At 38.9% G+C, this 21,454-nt stretch overlaps 1 protein-coding gene across 1 annotated transcript in view; it reads right to left on the minus strand.

The window, feature by feature from the left end:
* Positions 1 to 235: 235 nt before the first annotated feature.
* Positions 236 to 21,454, minus strand: part of LOC113150883 (leucine-rich repeat transmembrane neuronal protein 4) — a 35,650-nt gene continuing 14,431 nt past the window's right edge. The window contains exon 3 of the mRNA XM_026343628.1: positions 236 to 1,156. Within this exon, the coding sequence (XP_026199413.1) occupies positions 938 to 1,156 (219 nt within the window). The 3' untranslated portion in view covers positions 236 to 937. The remainder of the gene's footprint in view (positions 1,157 to 21,454) is intronic.

Below are 21,454 nucleotides of genomic sequence, written 5' to 3' on the forward strand. Positions count from 1 at the left end.
CACACACGTAGATATATGAGTGCACAATCAGGTAATCTGCTGAACAAAAATGAAACCATTAACTACAAGGGTGCTTTAAATGGATGATGAAAAGTAAATATTTGAAACGTCCCAGTGCACCAAGATCTGTGCTTGGTGTTTATTTCTCATCTGTTTATTTCTCAGCTTGATTAAATTAATTATAATGTGATCAACATCACAAATCACTGAGGAAATCAAAAGTCACCATGTAAATTATACTTACTGCCGGCAAGATGCGTAGGCTGTACATTTTATACGACAATTACTGTCCGTTATTTTCTGGCCTGTTTCTCTCATCTTGGGTAATTTCATTTGAGTAGCTCGTTTCTGGAGATGAAAAACGCTACGGGGACTCGAGCTAGAGAGAGAGACTTCTGAGTGACAGCGTGATCAGAAAAAAAAGCAGCAGAAAACCTTTTAGCTCGGCTGATCTTTCATTTGTTCTGCTACTCAATTGCTGATCAAGCCGTTTCCCCGCTCTGTTTATAGCATATTTAGCATTTGATTACTTTACCTGATGCAGCCGAGGGGTGCTCAGATTAGGAGAAGTTGAGGAAATATGTTTAATAAGATTAACAAATGATTATATTATTAACCTTAATACGCCTCAAGAGGCATAGCAGAACGTGGAAAGTCATGCTGCCGTTCAGCCTCCTTGTTAATTGAGGACACCGAGGGTCAGGTAGGTCAGAAGCTCACTAATCAATACTGCGGCACCCTTTTATTTCCACCGAGGAATATTTTCATTTTCATTACTCTGGGTCCAGGATGTTCTGCAGTAGATTAATTGTCTTCTTTGCTTCTTTACCAGTCGCAGTTCCCTCCCACACAGCCTTGTGTTTCATTTGAGTGGTCCACTGATTCTGTGCAGCAGACGTACAGCAGTTTGGACGCAGAGCTTCACAGTGTGCACAGCTCACTGATGGAGGAAGTGGGTCTGGGGGCAAGGCAGCACAGGCTCAGAGGGGAGGGCAGCCACTAGGCCCGGGTGGTACCTGGCTGGCCTCTGACCTCCCAGCGCCTGAGTTGGGGACTCCATACCCACATTGAGGTGCAGCGACAGGTGGGCATGACAGTAATCCAGAACCGACTGCTCACACCTGTACAATGTCAGAGCACTCAGCTGCCGTGTTATCTGGACAGAAACAGAAAGCAGAGGAGGAAAGAGGAGAGAAAAAGAGAACCACACATAAGCCTTCTGAATTAGCCAAAAAAGCCTCCGTTTCAACATTTTATCTGCTTTCAGAATATTTGAAATTGGCTTAATTTATTTCATGCGGTCGTGGCACAGCGCTGTCATTAATGCAGCCTTGGCCAGTAATACAGTGCACGCCCCAAGACCTGAAATCTGTGGTGCTCAAACACCCACTTTCAGCTGGAGTGATTTATATGCAAGATGAAAGCCTTAAGCAAGACCCTCTTTTAAATGGAGTCAAGGCTCCATTTAGAAGAGAGTGCTTATTACATTACAAGCACTTTGCTGATTCAAAGACCCCTCTTAGTTTTGCGTGCCAGTATGGTCGGAATGATGTCAATTAAGTGGGATAAACTGCCTCACAGTCTGGGTGATATTGATATTAATACTTTAAAGTCAATTAATGCGTTCACACAAAATATGAATGCACTCATGCATCTTAAAATGCACAAAGCAACATACAGAAGAAGAAAGTGTATAAAAACATTCATATGCATCAGATCATAACAACGGACACATGCAGCGGTCGAGTGCTCTCAGCTTTTGATACTCACCACTGTATATATAACACTTATTTTCAGTATTATTATCACACACACACAAGTCTTTGTACTGTGTGTGCACAGTAAATGCAAGACATTTAATTATGTTATTTGTTAAATGTACTGTACTTTGAAACTCACAAAGTACTATCTTTTAAAAGAGCCTGTGGAAAAACAATCACAGATCGTTGAAGTTTGAGACATAAGCAGAACATTTACTGTAAAATATGTTGTCTGGGATGCCTTTATTGGATTTACTTAAGGCTGATTGGATGCAAAAAAGTCTTAGATAGATTTTATCTTTAGCTGGTTGGGTCAAGTTTCACAGTGCTGTCACCATTCAGACCCTTAAATTCAAAACCGCAGCTTTAAAAAGGTTATGTTTTCCTTTCCGGAAACGATCTATCTCCGCTTGTTCTCTGCTTTAATAGGAAGATTAGTTGAAGACACTCCATTGTCTAATTCAACAGCTGAACTTTGAACACTACTTCAGCGGACTTAATAAAAAATTCATGAACAACAACGCTCTGAATGCAAAATGAGTTAACTGGGGTGGGTCTGTATTTGGGAGTTTTTTTTGTACAAATTGTCAAGGGGAAAGGCCACATTGTGGTCGTGTTTTCTCCACTTACTGCAATAGAAAAAGTCAAACATGTAAGCGGCAAAGTCAGTATAAATTTGGTTGGTTGGCTGGTTAAACTAAAAGCTCTCTCTCTCAGTGTGTGTACAGGAGTAGCTGGCCAAGCGCTTGCAACCTTTGTCTCTTCAACATTTCTTGCCTCCTCCGTTTAACTTTAACATTGCCAGTTTATCCCGGCTGAAATCCAAATGTGCCATAAAATAAACTGAGCTGCAGTTACTATAATAAAAGTTTATTTTTTGTCCATCACTGCTAAACTCTATTGATAAATCTGTAAATCCTACATAAATGAATACACTAGTCCAGACTGCAACGCTGCTTCTTAGGACCTCTTAAACAGAAACAAAGAATCATTCAGGACTAAAATAGCATGTTCAGCTTTTGAAAGATTTGTGTTATTCAAAATAGTCAAGAGGGAAAGTGAAAAAGTTAAAAACTGCAATCCAAAGCTTGAGAATGGCTGCTTGTGGTGTCATGTTAGGTTATTTCTGCCGAGCTTCAAACACATGATATATTCTGCTCATCATCACGGTGCAGACTGACTCATCTGGATGCAAGTAGATGCTCGTTTTTTTTTTTTTTTTTTTTCATTATGTTCAGTCAGCGACACATGCATCAAGGGTTTTGTCTCTGTTTGCAATTTACTCTTTGGAAATGCACCTACACTGAGAAAACTACTTTAATGTGAAACACACTTACCCCAACAGTTACCAATGATACGGTCGAGGTTCCAAAATTTTGCCAATGTCAAACTCATTTTTCTGCTCACCCAGGAGGTACAGTGTGATGCAACAGCCTCTCCTTGGACTTTGTGCTGTAACACTAGCACATCTCAAGCCAATAAGTGGGTGCACTGAATAGTCATTTAAAAAAAAAAGAATGCCTGTCAATTTTTCTAATTTGTCTCACACAGAAAACATTCAAAATGCACATACTGTACTATGCCCCCAGCAAGTTTGGTGGTAGAGTCTTGGAAAAAAAACCACAAAAAAAAAAACTATACCACACTGTATCACAACCTTTTTTTATTGCCTCCTCCTCAAACACTTCAGTCAGTTGCAGCCTTTTCCAGCACTTTGCTTGAACTGTCACCTGCTCTAGCTTATATAAAGCACTCTCTCAGCCTGAAGTTCACTAAGTTACACTAATAGTTTGTACTCACGCGGACAAAGTATAGTCTAACTCTAAGCTAATTCTATCCAGTATTTTTTTCATTCACTGCAGGGGCTGATACATCTTTGTTGTACATCAGCCCTGAAACAAAATCATTGAAATCAATATGACTTGCTCCAGATCAGCCCTCTAAAGTCGTTAAATGAATTAATTACAGTGGGTGTTCCCTGAAACACATGAAACTCTTCAACAGTCATCGGTGAGAATGGGTTTCAGTGAAACGGTGAGCGAAGTAGTGGGATGTGAAACAGCGAGTGGCTGAAACTGAGATTTCACACTTACTCTACAGGATAAAATATTGAATGTCCTCTGCTCTTCAGCATATTTCGGCATGCTCTAAAATGCACTATTCAACGGGACTGAGCACGCGTTACAATGTTTTATACTCAGACACAGGATTTTATAATCCAAAACTGTTTTATCTTCAGTGTGATGATTAACGGAAAGAGTAGAGGGTTGAATAATTTAACTGGAATGTCTACGACTGGTCACCACTGTGTTTTGCTGTAAGGCCTCTTACTCCATCATCACTTCAGCTACAGTAAGTTAAAGATTTTGGCTTGAACAGCGTTGTGTTTTTCTTGGAAACCTTACCATTGCTAACATTTGCTAAAAAAGATTCAGTGCTCAGGCTGATGTAATTCTTCTATTATTTGGTCATTAATTAAAGAACCAGACCAATGAAACATTTTACCTGATGGTAGCAATGAAAGATTCAGGGTAAACCAAGATTTTTCCAATTCATCCTGTACATCAACCCTGGAGATCCAAGGATGTGGTTGAGGCGGATTACACGTTTAGAAACCACAGGACTGTCAAACCACAGACAAGAGTTTGACTTCAGAGTCCCGACTGTGGTTTAAGCTTAAAGCAAGATAAGAAACTTTATTTTAAAAGTGCAATAAACGTGCTGCCTGAAGTTACTCACTACAGTAAGTGAATCTCCATTAAACCAAACTACAGTTGATCCCTAACAATAATCAAGAGCACACAAGTACACAGAGCACATACACATGTAATAGGTAACAATAGGTTCCTCAGTTGCTCTGAAATTTCAGTCTGAACCAAAGTAACAGAATAACCATCATGAGCAAATGAAACAAACAAAAAGCAACTATATGGATCAATGATCAATGTGGATGAACGCGACTGCTTCAAATTGCTGCTGTTACATCAAAGATTCAGTCTTACTTATGCACATTTGCAGTAGAAAGCTGATCTACACAAAAACTGCTGTCCTGCAATCAAAAGGTCACATTTTCAATTCCTACAGCCTCTTAATGTCTTTCAATTAGCCCGCTGATTATTAGCCTGCGTCTTCTCCTCCGGTGTTTTTGTGAACGATCAGACAGCGCTTTTCTCACTCATTGTTAGTCTCTCTGGATAAAAGCACCCGTTAATGACTGTAACACAAAATGTCAAAACAAAGTCAGTTAACTTAGTGTCAGCTCTCTTTACAAGTGCAATGGAATCTCGATGGGAGAGAGTCATTACACATATGTGTCTAAATAAAAAAAAAAGTTACAATTTAAACAAGCTCCATTCAGATCAGGTTGAAATACCTGGACCTTTGAAGCCGCAAACTAAACAGCATCAGTTTTATGTCTTAGATGGAAGAAAAGAACCACCTAGGCACAGTGAGCGTTCAGGTTTAATCAGGAATATTGGGAAAAAGCTGGCTGTTATGATTGGAGCTCTTAGAGAGGTGAGTCACTGGCTAGCATCGCTTGGACTGCAGCCAACACAGCTACTTAGGGCTGAACGCTGAATACAGTTGGATTTTGCCTAAGGCATGATCACCATCTTTCCCTAAGTTTAATGGCTCAGGAAGTCCTTTTCAATTTAGAAGTGCACTACACAAGCGGATAAATATAAAATTAATGCACGTCTCTTGATTACAATAGCTATCTAAGAATAGCCTTGCTTCCTCTTGACAAGTGTGAGTCGTTTTTCAGTGAGTCACTGGCTATTGGCCAGGGTGATAAAGCAGGCATCTGGCATCAGGCTGATCTTGTCTTCACTTTATGTTAACTGTTTAAACTATAGCTCAGCTTCTTTACCCTGATGTGAATTTAAAGGGACGCGATCACAGTGCGTGTCCTGTGCTGAGCTTGTTACCTGTGCACCTGTGTACACCTGGGTTTCTGTAGCTTTGCAATGCTGAATACATTCACACTCGAGGTTGGTGTAAACCATTTCAACTGGATCTTCCTTTCAGCTCCAGTGACTCAGTGTTTTTCAGTGAAAACCTCTGGAGTATGAAGTGTTAAGAAATGAATTGTTTTGGGTTTCAAGTGGCAACAGCTATTATTATAGTGACTGTTTATGGTATGAACAGTAGCACCTTTAATTTTCTTTCATTTCAGTTTAGTTTGAGTGCTGATAAAACAGAGTGGTGACACAAAAGAGAGACGTGATTGTTTAACAAAACAAAACTGATCAAATCTTTCTGGAGTAAAAATTTGCCGGGTGCAGAGACAGAAATCACAGAAGTGGGTTTTATTCACTTTCTGCCCTCAGCAAAACATAAGCACTGAAATCCTCACCTCGGGCAATACGACACATTATTCACTCTTCCAGTGACCATTTCTATCCGAGACTGCAGTGTGTGGCAAAAACGTTTCTGTGTAGTACACACATCAAGTCCTTTTATAAAGCTAACATTTAACAGAATCCAAGCTCTTACAACTTCCCAGTTATTCTGGCTTATTAATTTTAGTGTGCAGTAGATCTGACTCTGCCAAAATTAGTGCAAAAAAAAAAAACATTTTACATTTTGCTAAGGCGCCATATTGGAACAGACGTCTGCCCTTTTCCAACCAGTTCAAATAGTTGAAAACAACAGGCTTTGAAATAAATGCCAAAACCAAGCAACAGGAAATAACATTTCACAGGCAAGAAGCTATCTTGCATTATTTTACTGTTATGAACATGTAGAATTTAATATATCACAATAACCAATCCTTCTCTAAAGCTAAGGTTACATAAGATGCTCTAAGTTCATCTAACTCTCTTAGTGCAAGTTAGTGTATCATAAATGCATTACTGGCATTCTTTAGATTCAGCTGGTTATGATGATTTTAATTGTGGATAGATCTCCTGGCTCTATATTAGGAGGTGCAGATTCCCTGAACCAACATGGTGGCCGAGCTGGTGCATCGTCATTCCCAATTCTTTGTTCTTTGCACTAAGACTGTGCAAAGATTGGACAATGGGACACATTTAAATTTGCAAATTCCCCTTCTTATGATGAGTTATATAAGAGGCTGGTTTCTGTTCTCCTGTCTGCATAGGCAAATATAAAGCTTGCTAAACTTTGTACAAAGGAAGCTACTGTATGTGAGCCAGCTGGCTGCTGCTGGGCAGAAGGTGAGAGGGGAAATTCGTTTTTACTTTACATGTTTGTTCTTGTAAAGATAAAAGGTAAGATAAAAGGTGCTCAAATAGCTTAAGTGCATCTCCCAAAATGTCAAAATATTCTTTTAAAGGAAAATATTTAGAGGAAGAGACCTCACTCTGTGCAATGTGCTAATATCAGAAACTTTCAGCGTTACATAAAAGTACCACTCTGGCAAATTCAGGGTTTTATAACAAAAGGCACAGATCTTCAATAAAGCACTCTACTCCACTCTAAACCACTTTACTGCACATGTAGAAGAGCACAATGATATAAACTCTTGTGCCACAGCACACACCAATTAATTCTAATTCCCAAGCTATTAGCTTTGGATTGTTAATAAAAACATTCATATAGGTGGTCCCCCTTTGCACTGCTCCAAATGTAGGTCAAGCTGCAGCTAAATGATTCCCAATTAGGTGATAGGCAGCTGCACCATGCCAGCATGCCTCAGACTGGCATGGGAGGCATGCGCTCTCATTGGCATATTAACAACATCCTCCGCCCGAGCTGTGCTGCTGCTCTCTGTCAGCTGGATAATTCACTCTGTGGTCAACGCTGAGGCGGGAGAGCACAGACAAGCCTCTATTATCATCACTGTCTATTAGGCTACACACCCATGGATGCTCGATGGCATGCTAATGGCCTCAACACCCTCTTCCTTGATTGTTGCTCGCATGGATAAATTAAAAAAAGATTTCAGGGTGAGTGACATGAGAGACATGAAGCTGATAACAAGTGATCAGTAACTTAATTGAGTGGATCATACTGTACAGTAAAGGGGAATTGCACATAAACATGATGTGTGTGTACATTATCATGAACACATAAACTGCTATAATGATGTTGTTCTTGTACAATAGAACATAATATTTAATAAATCCTACTACAAACAGCACAGGCAGCAGACCATTAGCATCCTCCCCAAGGTTTTAGTAGCAATCAGGAGAGACAAAAATTGACATCCATCTGAAAGGCATCTAAAAGTTCAACATCAAAATAATGCATGTGCTAAAATTCCTCTCCTTCCATCTTCTTCTGACTTTAATATTCACCATGTAATTACATGTCTATTTGAAAAGCATTTCACATTTGTCAAAATAACCATAATCCTTCAGATGTGGGGATTTATCTTCTAATGCTGCTCATCCCATTTTCTGCTCATCAATGTTGGCAATGCATTCTGAGATTTACTGTTATTTACTGGATGGACAATTTATGAGTCACTACAGAGACTTTTCTGATGTATGTAGATAACCTGAATATCAAAGCCACGAAATATTGATGCACAGATGAAGCCATACTCAACAGGAAGCACTGAGAAGGAGATGTCCTATAGGGTTCATTCTCTCCCACCAATTGTTTTTCATTCTCTTTGCACTCCCACACACATCGCTGACTGTACACAGACACACGCACGCGCGCGCGCACACACACACACACACACACACACACACACACACACACACACACACACACACACACACACACACACACACACAGATACAGTATGTGCTGATGCTGCTTGTCAAAACATCCATTAAATATCCTGAAAAAACTCTAAATATGTCACTTATAAGGTCCCAGTTGTTTACATGGGACTGTGACGGTAACAGACAATGGTGCCATATTTACAGGTATTTATAGTTCATAGTCAGTGTCAGGTAACAAACAGCACTCACACAGTGGAGCTAAACAATGGTTCCATATTGTACACAACAAGTGTATTGTGCTGAAACCTAATCATCGCTGTTCTTTATGCAACCTGCAATAATCTTTATGACCAGAAAAATAAATCTATACTGGGTTTTTTGTCATTCAGATGGAGACCTACAGTAATCCAGCTTGACAGTGTTGAGTCGTGTCAAATACTCTACAGACATACTCGCTGTATAAACAACATGTTTAATGCATAAAATTTCAAACTGCAAAGGATTTTTGTAATTATGAATGCCATGGACCAACTGTGGCATTATTCCATTTAGACTCTACATGGACAGACCAAATCTGATTTAATGTGGAAATTAGAGAAATTTCTTAATATGGCCTTGGACAGTCCAATCAATAGATTTGAACAGGGCTCTTCTGAAGCCAAAACCTAGAGCAACCAAGTCTCGAGATAATGTGATAATATTTTAGTGTTATCCACAGTTTACCCTTAGATAACATCAGTCAGGCTGAGCAAACTCTGATTGACTGACACCAATGAGCTTTTTACAGCCAGAGTAAACCTAAAATAAACTTAAGGTGCTATAATCAATATTTTTATGTTACCAATCGATCACAGTGACGTTCATGTGAGGGCTCAGGTTTCACTCATTGTGATGGACCCATAGATAATTATGGCTGGACTGTGCAGCCACTGTCACAATTCAATATTTTGGTTTTATCGCTGCCAAATATTTGTTTTGATTCACTCTCACAGCACTCACACATCCAGCAGCTGATTGCAGCATAAAAAAGCAGCTACAGTAGCTGGTCAACATAATGGAGCGATATCCTGCCAGATACAATATTTTCCTCAGGAGTTGCTAGAGAAAAAAAAAAAGGTGTGTTTGTTAAATGAGCGTTACTGCACACTTACATTTGCCAAATAGCACAAAACTTAGCATCTCTAAATAATTAGCCATATTAACTTTCAAATGTGACAACATGCCAGTGTTTTGCTCAGAGCTTGTTTCTGCTCTTTTCTATTTAGGCTCACACAGGGATGGAGGCTACACCAGCGGGTGCTGACGGGAAAGCAGAGACAGGTAGGTGGTGCATTAGAAAGTATTTTAACATAGAGATCTATAATCATAGTCAGTTTATATGCACTGTAAGATATTTGGTCTCACCTAAAGAAACCGAGTTTGAAAAGAAAGATATTGTCCATTACACTAAAAGAAATATTTAAAGGAATTCAGTCTACCATGGCAACGCTGTTTCATTCTCTAATGGATCTCTGGAGTTTATCAGGCTTTCTTTGTCCCGACGTACTGAGCTAATGTTGCAAATCACAGATAATTTAATGAGTTCAAAATATATATAAAAGACTAGAGTGACAAAGGTGTGTTTAATGGATGTGGTAATAACAGCATCACCTTGGTTCAGATTGAATGCTCATCGATTGCAAGCATGACTGCTTCAGAAAAGTTGGAAATATTTAGTTTGAGAGGAAGATTTTACTTCTACACAGGGTGTCTAGAGTTGGAGTGTGCTTTTCCCTTAGTTGAAACATTAATCTGTATAAATATGCCGATGTGGATGTACTGCAGGGCATCACAAATATGGTAATTTGCTCACAGCTTAGAAGGATAGTCCAATTAAGTGCTGGTATTTGTTTGTAGCAAGTGTGCAGAGTGCGCCCATAACTAAAAAGTATATGAAAAGGATAAGTGAAAGTTTGAGCCAGGGGTTAATTTAGGGATTACAGTTAAATTTTAAAAATAGGGAGAGGTTAGAGGTTGGGGCTCAGGATTAAAAACTGGGTTGGGATTAACCTAGACTCAGCTTTGGGGGCTACATGAGCATGACTCAAGAGACACCACTGTTATAATCCTTCCCTTGGCTTTTTCATTATTACTCTGTTCGCTTCCACTCTTCTTCACTGTCTCTGCTGCCATTGTCAGTGGGCACAACAATATGCAGCAAACCAGCTGTCTGCTAATTAAGGAAAACTCTTGACAAATACCTGATTGCGAATAAGCAGGTAATTAGTCATGTGCAAACTGTTTCTCAGTTACATTTCCGCTCCATTACTATATTTAGTAAATGAGCACTGTGCAAAAATAAATGAAGATACTGATACAACTTAAAAGTTTTAAATAAATACTTCATGCCAGAGATGAGGGGCCCCACGGGCTATGACTGAGTAACCTTGAAGCTGGGATTTGGTTTTAGCAGTTCTTGTCTATAAACGCTCAGTTAGGTGTAACTAAGGAAGGACAAGGAACAGCAGGACTACTTTTTGGCCACGTGGGGCAGTGCATACCGACTGTAAATGTAATAGCGACATAATATCACTTTGTAAAGCTGAGACGGCTGAAAGGTTAGCAGGTGTTTTTACACACCGATCACATATGAAGAGCAGAACATGTGAGTCACAGCACAACAACCAGCCAGAAGATTTTACAAAGCTCCACAGAGTGGAAACACAGAATCGGGGGATCATTATCTGAAGGTGTATCATTATGAGTGGTTTCATCCACTGTTCAAAGAAAATATTAATTGAGTCAAATTAGCTGTCGTTTGCAAGACCATCTGTATACAGAATGCAGAGTGCAGATACAGTAGCTCCTGGACTGTGAAATTAGACCTTCACAGTCCACAAAGTACAGTAGCACCAAATAGGTGGCACAATTACACCACTTTTTTGTCAAGTAATGGTTGCTTGAGTGAGAGCCAAAAAACTGTTACCAGTAATTTAAGCATATACTGAAAAATGTGACTTTTTGAAGCATGAAAGAACTTAGGTAATACCTTTAATCCTGAGACGAAGCCATCCTCCTGAGAGCGCAGGTGGAGCCAACGTGAGAACTACTGATGTACAACTGAATATTGTTGCTGAGGAATATCACTGGCACATTTGTATTTGATATATTACTCTTGACTCTATGACTCTATGACAAGCTGGGCTGAACTGAATAAATTCAGTGGTGCTACAATGGTTACAGAAACCCTCAAAATACATCACTATGAGAAAGAACCGATATATTTTGCATTGCCGTTGACTGATAAAGTTTATAGGCTGTGATAAACCATCTCACACATGACCCAGGATGTTGTTGTAGTGTTGCTCCATCCACCATAGCACCATCAGGCTTTTCACTCCTGTCCAGTTTCCATGGTGATAACTCTAAAGAATGGGCTGTATGTCTAACTCTTAATGCTGTGGAAGACCATGTGTCTGTGCATCCGCGTGTGCCACATGATATTTTATGTGCTCTGTCATTATGTGAATGTCCCCTTTCAGTTTCTACTCTGATATTAAATCTTTAAGTACACCGACTAGAAAGTAGACAAAAGGAATAAACACAGAGAGACACTGATCTTGATCTTCTCCTCATGTGTGGTTAAAGAACCAACATATATTTACTAGGGAACAGTTGATTGCACAAACTATTCATGACAGTAAAGGAGAAAATACATATCAGATTGGGTGTATCCCTATTCTGTTTGCCTGTTTCCTTCAGAAGAGGCCCAGAGGACAGCCATCTGTTTAAGTGCTACAGACTTGAACAGACTTGTCCAATATTGATGTAGCTGAAAATGTGAGGCGACATGAGATGAACTGCAGCCAGCTGTTGGCCTCCCATGATATTTTCACAAAGGAACGGTCTGCATTTGGAGGATCTGGTTGATATTGAGGACCAAGATCATCTACAGTGATGAGGCGTGAATATTGCAGAAGGATCATATACAACTCAAGTAAAATGGTGTGAGGCCAGTGCTGTGATGCAATAGCATTTGCATGGAAGCATACGGTACATTATGTTGGCATTCTTCTCCCTGTCAAACAAAGGGCCTGATGTTGATGGAACTGTGTTGCCCCACTTTTAGTAGACTGTCATCTCTATGGAACTGATTTGCAAGATTAATGGTTTTTGTTTTACTTTGGTGCCATTGGTGGCGTGCATGCCACTTGCCTGCAGGCTGTGCAAATAGAAGGACTCTGCATGCAGTCACATCCATATGACGGCAAATAACTGTGTTTTACCACTGTTGACAGTTGGTCAATCACATGATGTGTTTACTATATTCACTTGTTCAACAAGTGAAGGAAATAAGCAGAACTAGCTGCTTTGTTTATGAAGATAAACAATTTAAGGACTGCTGCATATAGCTGTAACAAAGGGTCAGGCCATAATGAAATATTTGAACTTAATTGAATTTTTAATTGGACCAGAAAATCAACCAAAATAATGTCAAAACTGCTAAAATATACTACAATATCTGCAGGGTTAGAAGACAGAATCACAATCAAAACAATGCAAACAGCACTATTAAATTATTTTATTGCCTCTTACCTTTGTAAGTGACAAAACACTCAAAACACATTTGACATTAAAAAACATGCCATTTAAGTGCTAATTTGAATTTGACAGGAAAGAAATTACAACAGCAACACGCCTACTGCATGTTGTCACTGCTTTTGCATGACACTTCCAGTCATTCATTAACATCTTTTCCTTTTATTTTCTGTTTAACTTAATGACATTTGAGCTTCTGTGGGTGATTCACTTCTTGTTCTAGCTACCCGGTGTTTATTACAAATAAATTGCTAGCAAGATTAAATGCATCATTCCCTATATGCTAGGGGATATGTCATGGGAAAAACCTCACAGACAGTGGGTGTTTAAAACAGGAATGTAACTGGCTTCATGAAGTGACTACACTTTGAATCACAGCTGTGCTACAGTATGTCAACTAGTGATGTGGTGCAGCTAAACATGGTTATTTATATAGAAGTGTGACAGATTTGTACTTAAAAGAATAATTGTGCTGCCAAGCACTTGGGAGTCAAATTAAAATGTGCTTTGCAGCAGTTCTACAAAATGAGCTTTTCTGCCAGGATGTTGCCAACAGGTAGACAGGCACTGTTCTGCTCAGAGGACTGATGCTGGAAAAAGAACATTGTGTTTACAGCTGAGAAGCCTTTCCTGTGGTCCTGTCTGCCTCTCTCCTCTCCTCTGTCTGTCTCCTGCATTTCTTCCTCTGTCTAAGTAGCACCTCTGCAGCCACATCCGTTGGATGGTCCACTTTATTAAGATGAATGAATCTCATCTGTGCTTTCGTTTATTTTACTGCAGGAACATTCCCCATGTGCATGGCGTACTTCAGGTGCTCAGCTGTCACCTTGGTTAGCCTGACAGGATCTCCCTGGAGGTCACCTTGGGGATGTAAGTTCACAGTAGCAGTGCAAACCTTTTGTTACTCTGACAAAAGTGCTGCAGCATGACTCAGTTACACTGCCTGTCGGCTGAACATGGTGCAATGTACCCAGCAGAATGTACAGCAATAAATCACACAAGAAAAACAAGTGGAGAGAAGGAAGGCAAAGGGGGAGTCGAGGTCAGCAACCTCAATGTTTTCTGAAGAGCATATATTTAAAACCACTGATATAATAAAAGACTGGGAGTCATAGATGATACCAGTGGGGTCTACTTGTGTCCTGCATAGTTCTAACACAAGTTTCTGTTTTGTTTCAGGAAAGAGGACAACCACTGCATCTGTTCATTAAGCCCTGCAGGACTGGACACGGTAGATGTAATTGATTACGAGATGTAGTTGTTCAGTTTCATCTCAGTTTGATTATTTAGCAGTGCTCACAATGGGAAATAAAAAGAAGCAGATTAAAGGTTGACTATTAATCTGCCTCGCTTGGCAATCATATTAACTCAGGAACTTTGAACACTGGTGATTTGTTGGTCCAGTCTTAAGTTAAGCCTTAAAGCTGCACTGATCAATATTTTTTTATTAACAGTGGATCTAATGACTATATTGAAAGCAGTCCTCGTAGTGATGAACTTACAGAGAAATGTCACTCAACTCACAATTGATTTCTCATGAACTGGAGAATTTAAGTGCTGCTGAGAATTTTTCTGTCGTACAGCTTACTGTTTTGGTTTTATAGCCTGCCAATTTATTGTTTTGGTTCAGTCGAATCAATCTCATATTCAGTAGATGACATATGACAGATAAACCCAGTGCCTTCTATTGACAGATAGCATCATGACTCTTCATGAGTCTTTAGAGATCAAAATGAGGCCGGTATTTTTCAAGACAGATATTTTCCTTCAATGTTGGCTTGAGACCAAAACAAAAGTAAAAGGAGAGTGGTTAATGAACTTTTATTTATTAGGTAGTCAGAAACACAACAAATTAAATGTTGATTTATGACTCCTTGGTATGTAAAAGATTGCTGTTAAAGTGTCAATGTTGTCTTTATAGTTAGTTCCTCTGTGTACAAGGGACTAAAACAATCTACTGAAGCAGCTTTAAAGACACAGTAAAATAAAACATACTCTTCCCAAGCTCGAGTCCTTGTGTATTTATTTTTTATCATCTGAATCAATTTCAACTGTGTTTAAACTCGGACAGGCCAGGTCTCCATTTGTTGGTTAAGCACAGTGTTCTTTATCTCTCTCTTAAGTTTCTGGAAAATAGTAAAAATAAATTCAGTGACTCATGTCGACTTAATGACTCATATCTAATGACACTGGATTCCAATCATATAAAACTGCATTTGACCACTCATTGGTTACAGTTAGGAGGCGTGTGTTGGGATTAAATTGGCAAAAACAAAGTCACAATTTTCAGTATATGCTTATTTTCGAAGAACATAGCTGAGTTCTAATGTATTCATTTTTCCCTGGCCCTCTTCTTCCTGATTTAATAAGGTGTGTGAGGGAGGCGTGGGTAGAGGCCTCTCGAGTCCACTGTAGCTCACTACAGCCACCCACTGTAAAAGATAAAGATGTTCTAACTGTTTCACAGTGACGTTAAGTCTGACAGTGTGAACTTTACATATCTTGACCTACTAGTAGTAACTATCTGAGCGCCACAAAACGTCTTCATTTTAATCAAATGATTTTGTTTCCTGGCGTGTAATGAACATTAAAGCCTCACAGTGCTGCTAGAATGTCTATAGCCTTTTGGCTTTTTAATGTGATGAAAACTGGCACAACAGAGCATTTTCATTAGCCTGCGTCTAAATTCTGTGTGCATACTCTATTAATTACAGGATTACAATGCCTGTTCCAGCCTGTCGTAGCAAAGATCATGGACTGTTGAATAGAATATAACAGCTGAGAGGCCTTAATCGAAATGAACACAACTGAACAATACAACCAGCAGTTTAATGTATCTATAAATACCAAGAAGGTGTTCTTTTAGAAAGCAATTAAAACATCACTGTACTATCTTTCAGGCAACAAAGGAACCAACACCCCTAATAATTCTAAATAGAGATCAAGGAGTAGGGAATATATCCTGCTTAACAAAAGTTGCCAAACTTGGGGCTTTTTTTGTCTCCCTTTTTACCCACTGTCAGACACAGCTGACATTAGTATTCTGATACAGCCTCCTTCGAGCAGTGTTCAGTGCCAGCCACTTAATTTGTCATTTATTGCTCCATGACAACTGAAGTAATTGAACCTCTTGCCCATGGACGAGATCTGCCAGCCTTGTGGCTGTTTTCTCTTATTGTGGGAGAGCCGGAGCTTCAGGACCTTGGTGCAAATAAGGACACAGATCTCATTTTATAGAGCAATGAGACGGTTAGTATGTAGTCAAGCCACAAGGAACTCTGGGATGTTCACTGCGTGCCTCCGAACCCCAGTAAAGCCTAACTGGACTAGAAGAAATCGCTATGAAAATGAAGAAGTGATGATACAACAGATTAAAACAGACATTGTGATTCTTCATAAAATGTTCATAAACAGCAATTAGGATGTAAAGAAATTATATATGTTTACACAAATCTATCTATCTATCTATCTATCTATCTATCTATCTATCTATCTATCTATCTATCTATCTATATCTCAAACATCATTCACTGGGAAATGGTAATTAAGAGTAAAATGCAATCAACTAGAAATTGATCTTTGATCTGCTGATGTGCTATTTGTTTATTTATTCAATTATTTATTTATATATGTTCTCAAAAAATAGCGTCCGGAATTAAATTAGTATTTCAAAGCAAAAAGAAGGACATCTAACGGTTCTTTTGACCACAGATTTTTCTTGTAGCTGTATATGACTGACACCAACTATGAAAATTGGCATACACTAGATTGATAAAGTACAGTATGTCTATGTCTTTGTACTATCCACTCAGTTATCGCTGACTCCACTTCTCCTGCCATGCACCTTCAGCAACTCATTTATTCCTAGATATCAATTAACACTCAAGAAAGAAGATCAGTAAAACACTCAAGACGCATCACGACCAGATTTATCCATCTGCCTGAATTACTTCAGGCTGCAATATCGTACAATCGCTAACGAATGCTTTAAAGCCATACATGCCACAGAATTCCCTCCAGAGCACAATGGCGTGTAAGACGTGAGACGCTATGACGCATAAAGAGCTGAATAACAAAGGCAGTGAAGTTATCACTAGCAAGTTAGTAAACACGGTTAGTAACGGTTCTGAAACCTGGGCTAAAAATGTGTGACACACACATCCATGGACCAGAATAAGAGATCCAAAGCATCCAAAGTAGTCTGTCTCTTACCCAAAATCTGTTGTGTGTCCTGCTAAACAGAAAATTATTTTGCCATGACTCTTTTCTGTATTGATCTATAGTGACAAGGAGCCACACATGCAACCCAATTTATCAATAGTATGGCATTCAGAGGCAATGCTGGAGTAACTAAAAATAGACATGAAACAATGACAGCCGAAGGAGACACATTTATATCCAGAGAATTCCCAATACAATAATAAAACACCCACTAACTTGCCCTAAATTCTTCCTTTCTCACATTCAACCTACCATATGTAACGGGGATAAATGCACACACCAGTATGTGCTAATAATCTACACATTAGGTAACAAAGTGTTTGTGTGTGATTTTGTGTCTTGTTTTGAGCTGTATTTTTTTATCACCTGGGCCAGAAAATCAGTGCTAAGAAGTAGAATTTCCCCGAGGTTTGGATTAGTAGAGTTATTATCACATATAAGAGAACAAATCATGTACATCACTTTAAGATGCATCAGCAGTGATGAGATGCATCCTGCTCAAGTCAACAAATACTCAGGTCTCCATCAAGTGCTCAGAGAGCAGTTTTACAACAAGATCCAATCATTTCCCCAGTTAACCGTTCGTTTCCTATAGTCAATACTAGTTAGCCAGAGATTGAGTTTTTCTCTTTTCAAGCCAAAGGCTGACTTGATGGTGGCGCCTTGGAGCGTGTGGGGTCGTGAATATAAGAATGTGTGTTCGTAGTGATAGTACTGCTACAAATACCCCAGCTAATATTTCAAATACAGTGTGCATCTGCTTCACTTACTGTAAATAACATTCAGATTTTCCAAATTATCGCATAAATACAAAATATACATATACACAAATGTCTACAGTATATATTCTCACTATGGGCCACTATTATAAAGTGAAACTCATCTGCCATCAAAGACATATTAAACATTTTCTCCTTGAGTATCTGGCATTGTCCAAATACAATTTTAAAACTGTCAAGGCTTAAACCGATCTCACGGGTCATCGAAGGCTTTACTCATTTGGCATGTCTCTACATCCTTGATATCAATCCCTTCAGAAAGACTAATTATCCTTTAGCCATTGTATAATCAGCAGAGGTGAGAAACATAAACGATGTGAACTTTACTCCTCTTATCTCTTGTCAAAATTCACAAGATTCAAGTCTAAGGCTTGTTCTGTGCCAGGTCAGCTGTTCAATAAATTCATTATGGGGTCCTTTCAGTAAAGATGTACACAGATGCACTAATCCCATTTGTCCAATCCAATTTCTCAATCCAAGCTAATTTTCTGTGTCTGGCTTAATGATGAATCTTTCTTAACACAGCTGAATATTTTCTGACTTTACTGCAGACTTTGTTATCATGTATCCACTATCAATGCAATTACTTCTTTGTAGGGCTCGTAATCATTAAATCAGAAAGAATATGGTTTTGTCTAAAAGTACTAACATGGTGTTTGTGATGTGACATTTGTTTTATCCTTGAAGGCAAATACAATCTTTCCCTAACCTTAACATAATGCTGTGAGTGCCTAAACACAACCATGGCCAGTGAGGAAAACTTGGTGCTGTACTGAAAGATTTGATATTTTTTGGGGGGGTGTACATTGTCTGGTAACATTTCACTGATATGTCCTGTATGAACATATTAGCATATTATTGATTGCCATATATCCTGATTATGTATTTGCATTTGCAACTATAATTTTAGAAGACACTGCCTCTAATCATGCTTTTTGTTTTTTTGACAGCAGGAGGACATGGACATGGGGATTTAGGCTATATCTTTAGATCCACCCATTCTGCACAGGCAGAGTCACTATATCGACAAGGACATCATCTGACGCTTACAGAAAGCAAACACTGCCAACTGTGTTCAAAGAAGAGCCCAGTTAAGGAAGACATTCAGTGTTTTTTCTAGTGTTTCCTTTTAACTGCCCTCTGCATGTGTCTGACTTCAGTTTCATAACTGAGCTGTGTGACAAAGTGTGGGAACAACAGGAAGTGATGGACACAGCACACATGTGCTTTCATCTCGGGCTTGTTAAACAGACCAGACATTTGGCTTTCAATTCTGTTTTTATCTTCACCATAATTACAATTTCTAATATAGAAGGTTGCAAAAAAGCATACAGTGACTTGCATTAAAATATTTCCCTGAATGCTTTGTACTGTAAGGTTAGTCAAATTAAATGATTTCATCTGTATTCAACATCAAGATAACATACAGATGTAATCTGCCCACATGTATTCGTTGCATTTACAAGAGCCACGTTGCTCTTAGCCTTACTTCTCATCATGCAAATGCACTCAGCTAAGACATAACTACCTTTCTGCAGTGACAGTAAACATCTGTTTTCATTGTACTGAATTGTAAGCCCCATCCATGTCCAATGGCTGGAGCCAGTCCCAGTGTGAAATGGGTAGAAGGGAAGAAAACACAGTGGACAGGGCACCAGTCTGTGGCAGAAACACACAGTCGCACTCTTGGTCACACCTACAGTATGTATGAGCGATTTGGAGTCAACAATGCACCTGGCTTGGATTCAGTGTTTGTGTGGGTGTGCAGTACCTACAATGAAATTCATGTGTGTACTGTAAGCAGTGTACCAGCTGTTTCCTATGTATTCTGACAAGTCCATCACTGAAATCAAGTAGCACTACTTCATATTCGTTATGAAACACTTGTGTAATAATATACACCTGGTCTACTGTACAGCTGTTAAACAGCTGCATGTTAAAGGTTAGAGAGAAAAGAGACAACTACAGTACAGCTACTTCCACAAGTATAGCTCCACACAGAAAATTAATTCTTTATATTACTAGATTTAGATTTTAACAACAAATAAGTTAAAATAAAGCCTTCTACTTAATGTTGGTATAGAAACATTTAGAAATTTACAAAACAACATCTATAAGTGCTGATGCAAAATGATGGTGACTTACATAACATATATACTTATATATTTAAAATCTCCATTTAGGCCAGATACAGGACTATAAAGAAAAGAAAACAGACTTTACTGGATTACAGTTACTTAAAAGTTTTAGTAGGTGGAGAAGGAACAACATTAAAACTCTGTCGAGTCCTCATCAGAAAAATGGCCAATTTGACAAAGAGCAAGGATCGAACTCATAGTTAAATCATAGTTAATTCAAAGCTACATGTTATCAGAGCCTGAAAGATACACAAGCTAGAATTAGCACATTATAGTTATACTGTATGCCTCAGCCAATTGGTCAAATTGCAGTTTTTATTTGTGTCTCTCTAGACTCATATTCATAAGTTTGCATGGATCCAAATGGACGTTGTGCCAGGTGTAATAAAAATCCCACCAGACCTTCATGAAGGCATAAAAACAATACAGAACAGTAATTCCACAAAATATATACAAAAATATGGTTATATGGCGCTGTTTTAAATGAACTGCTGTTAACTATACTAGAAGACATACAGATTAACAAATAAATAGCAATACTAATAAGGGCACATGGGAGTAGGAGGGTCAGGATTTGTTTCTGTGGTGTTTTGTGTTTTCTGCCTCCTAGTGGTCAAAAATTGCTTTATACAGCTTTAAGGTGGGTTTGAGTGTCTAAAAACACAGAATACAGTCTCTGCAAAAGTGTGTTTTACTTTTTCTGTACTTAAAATTGTACTGTACTCTGTTTGTCCCTGACACATGCACAATTAAACACTGGATTGGACAACACTTACACCAGAAGAGTGTAAGAGTGCAAGAAGAGGAATGGCATGAACATGTGCACCGGTGTTAGTATATTAACACAACTAGAAGCAGTTGTTTAATTAAAGAAATATGGTTAAAAGTCATCATGATTTGATGGCGACTGAAAGAAATAGCTGTGCTCCAAAGCAAAGCTCCAGATTTACCGGTGGATCTTTTTTGTTCTATCCCTCAGCTATGAAGTCGTAAAATGTTGCCATGACTGACACAAGCAGCCAAAATAAGATTCCCTCAGTGCAGCTCAGCTCACATTGAATAGGGCGAGCAGTTCAATGATCTGAGTGGTGCTCAGTGCCCTGCTGCTGCTGCATGTTGACAGAACCAGCTGAGGTGTTTTATAGGAACCTGATAACCTGCATCACTGATTCCGGTAAATAGAGCCCATGGCTGTTTTCTTCCATATAAGCAATGATTAATGGAAGTAATTTTGAGATGTCAGAAAGAACGTTTTTGCATTTTCTTTTCTCCAGCTTCTCTTTCTCTTCCATACCGAAGTTTTTCATGCCTCTATAGTAAGGATAGTAATTCAGGAT

Source organism: Anabas testudineus, chromosome 9 (genome assembly GCF_900324465.2).
Source record: "Anabas testudineus chromosome 9, fAnaTes1.2, whole genome shotgun sequence".
Taxonomy (NCBI): domain Eukaryota; kingdom Metazoa; phylum Chordata; class Actinopteri; order Anabantiformes; family Anabantidae; genus Anabas; species Anabas testudineus.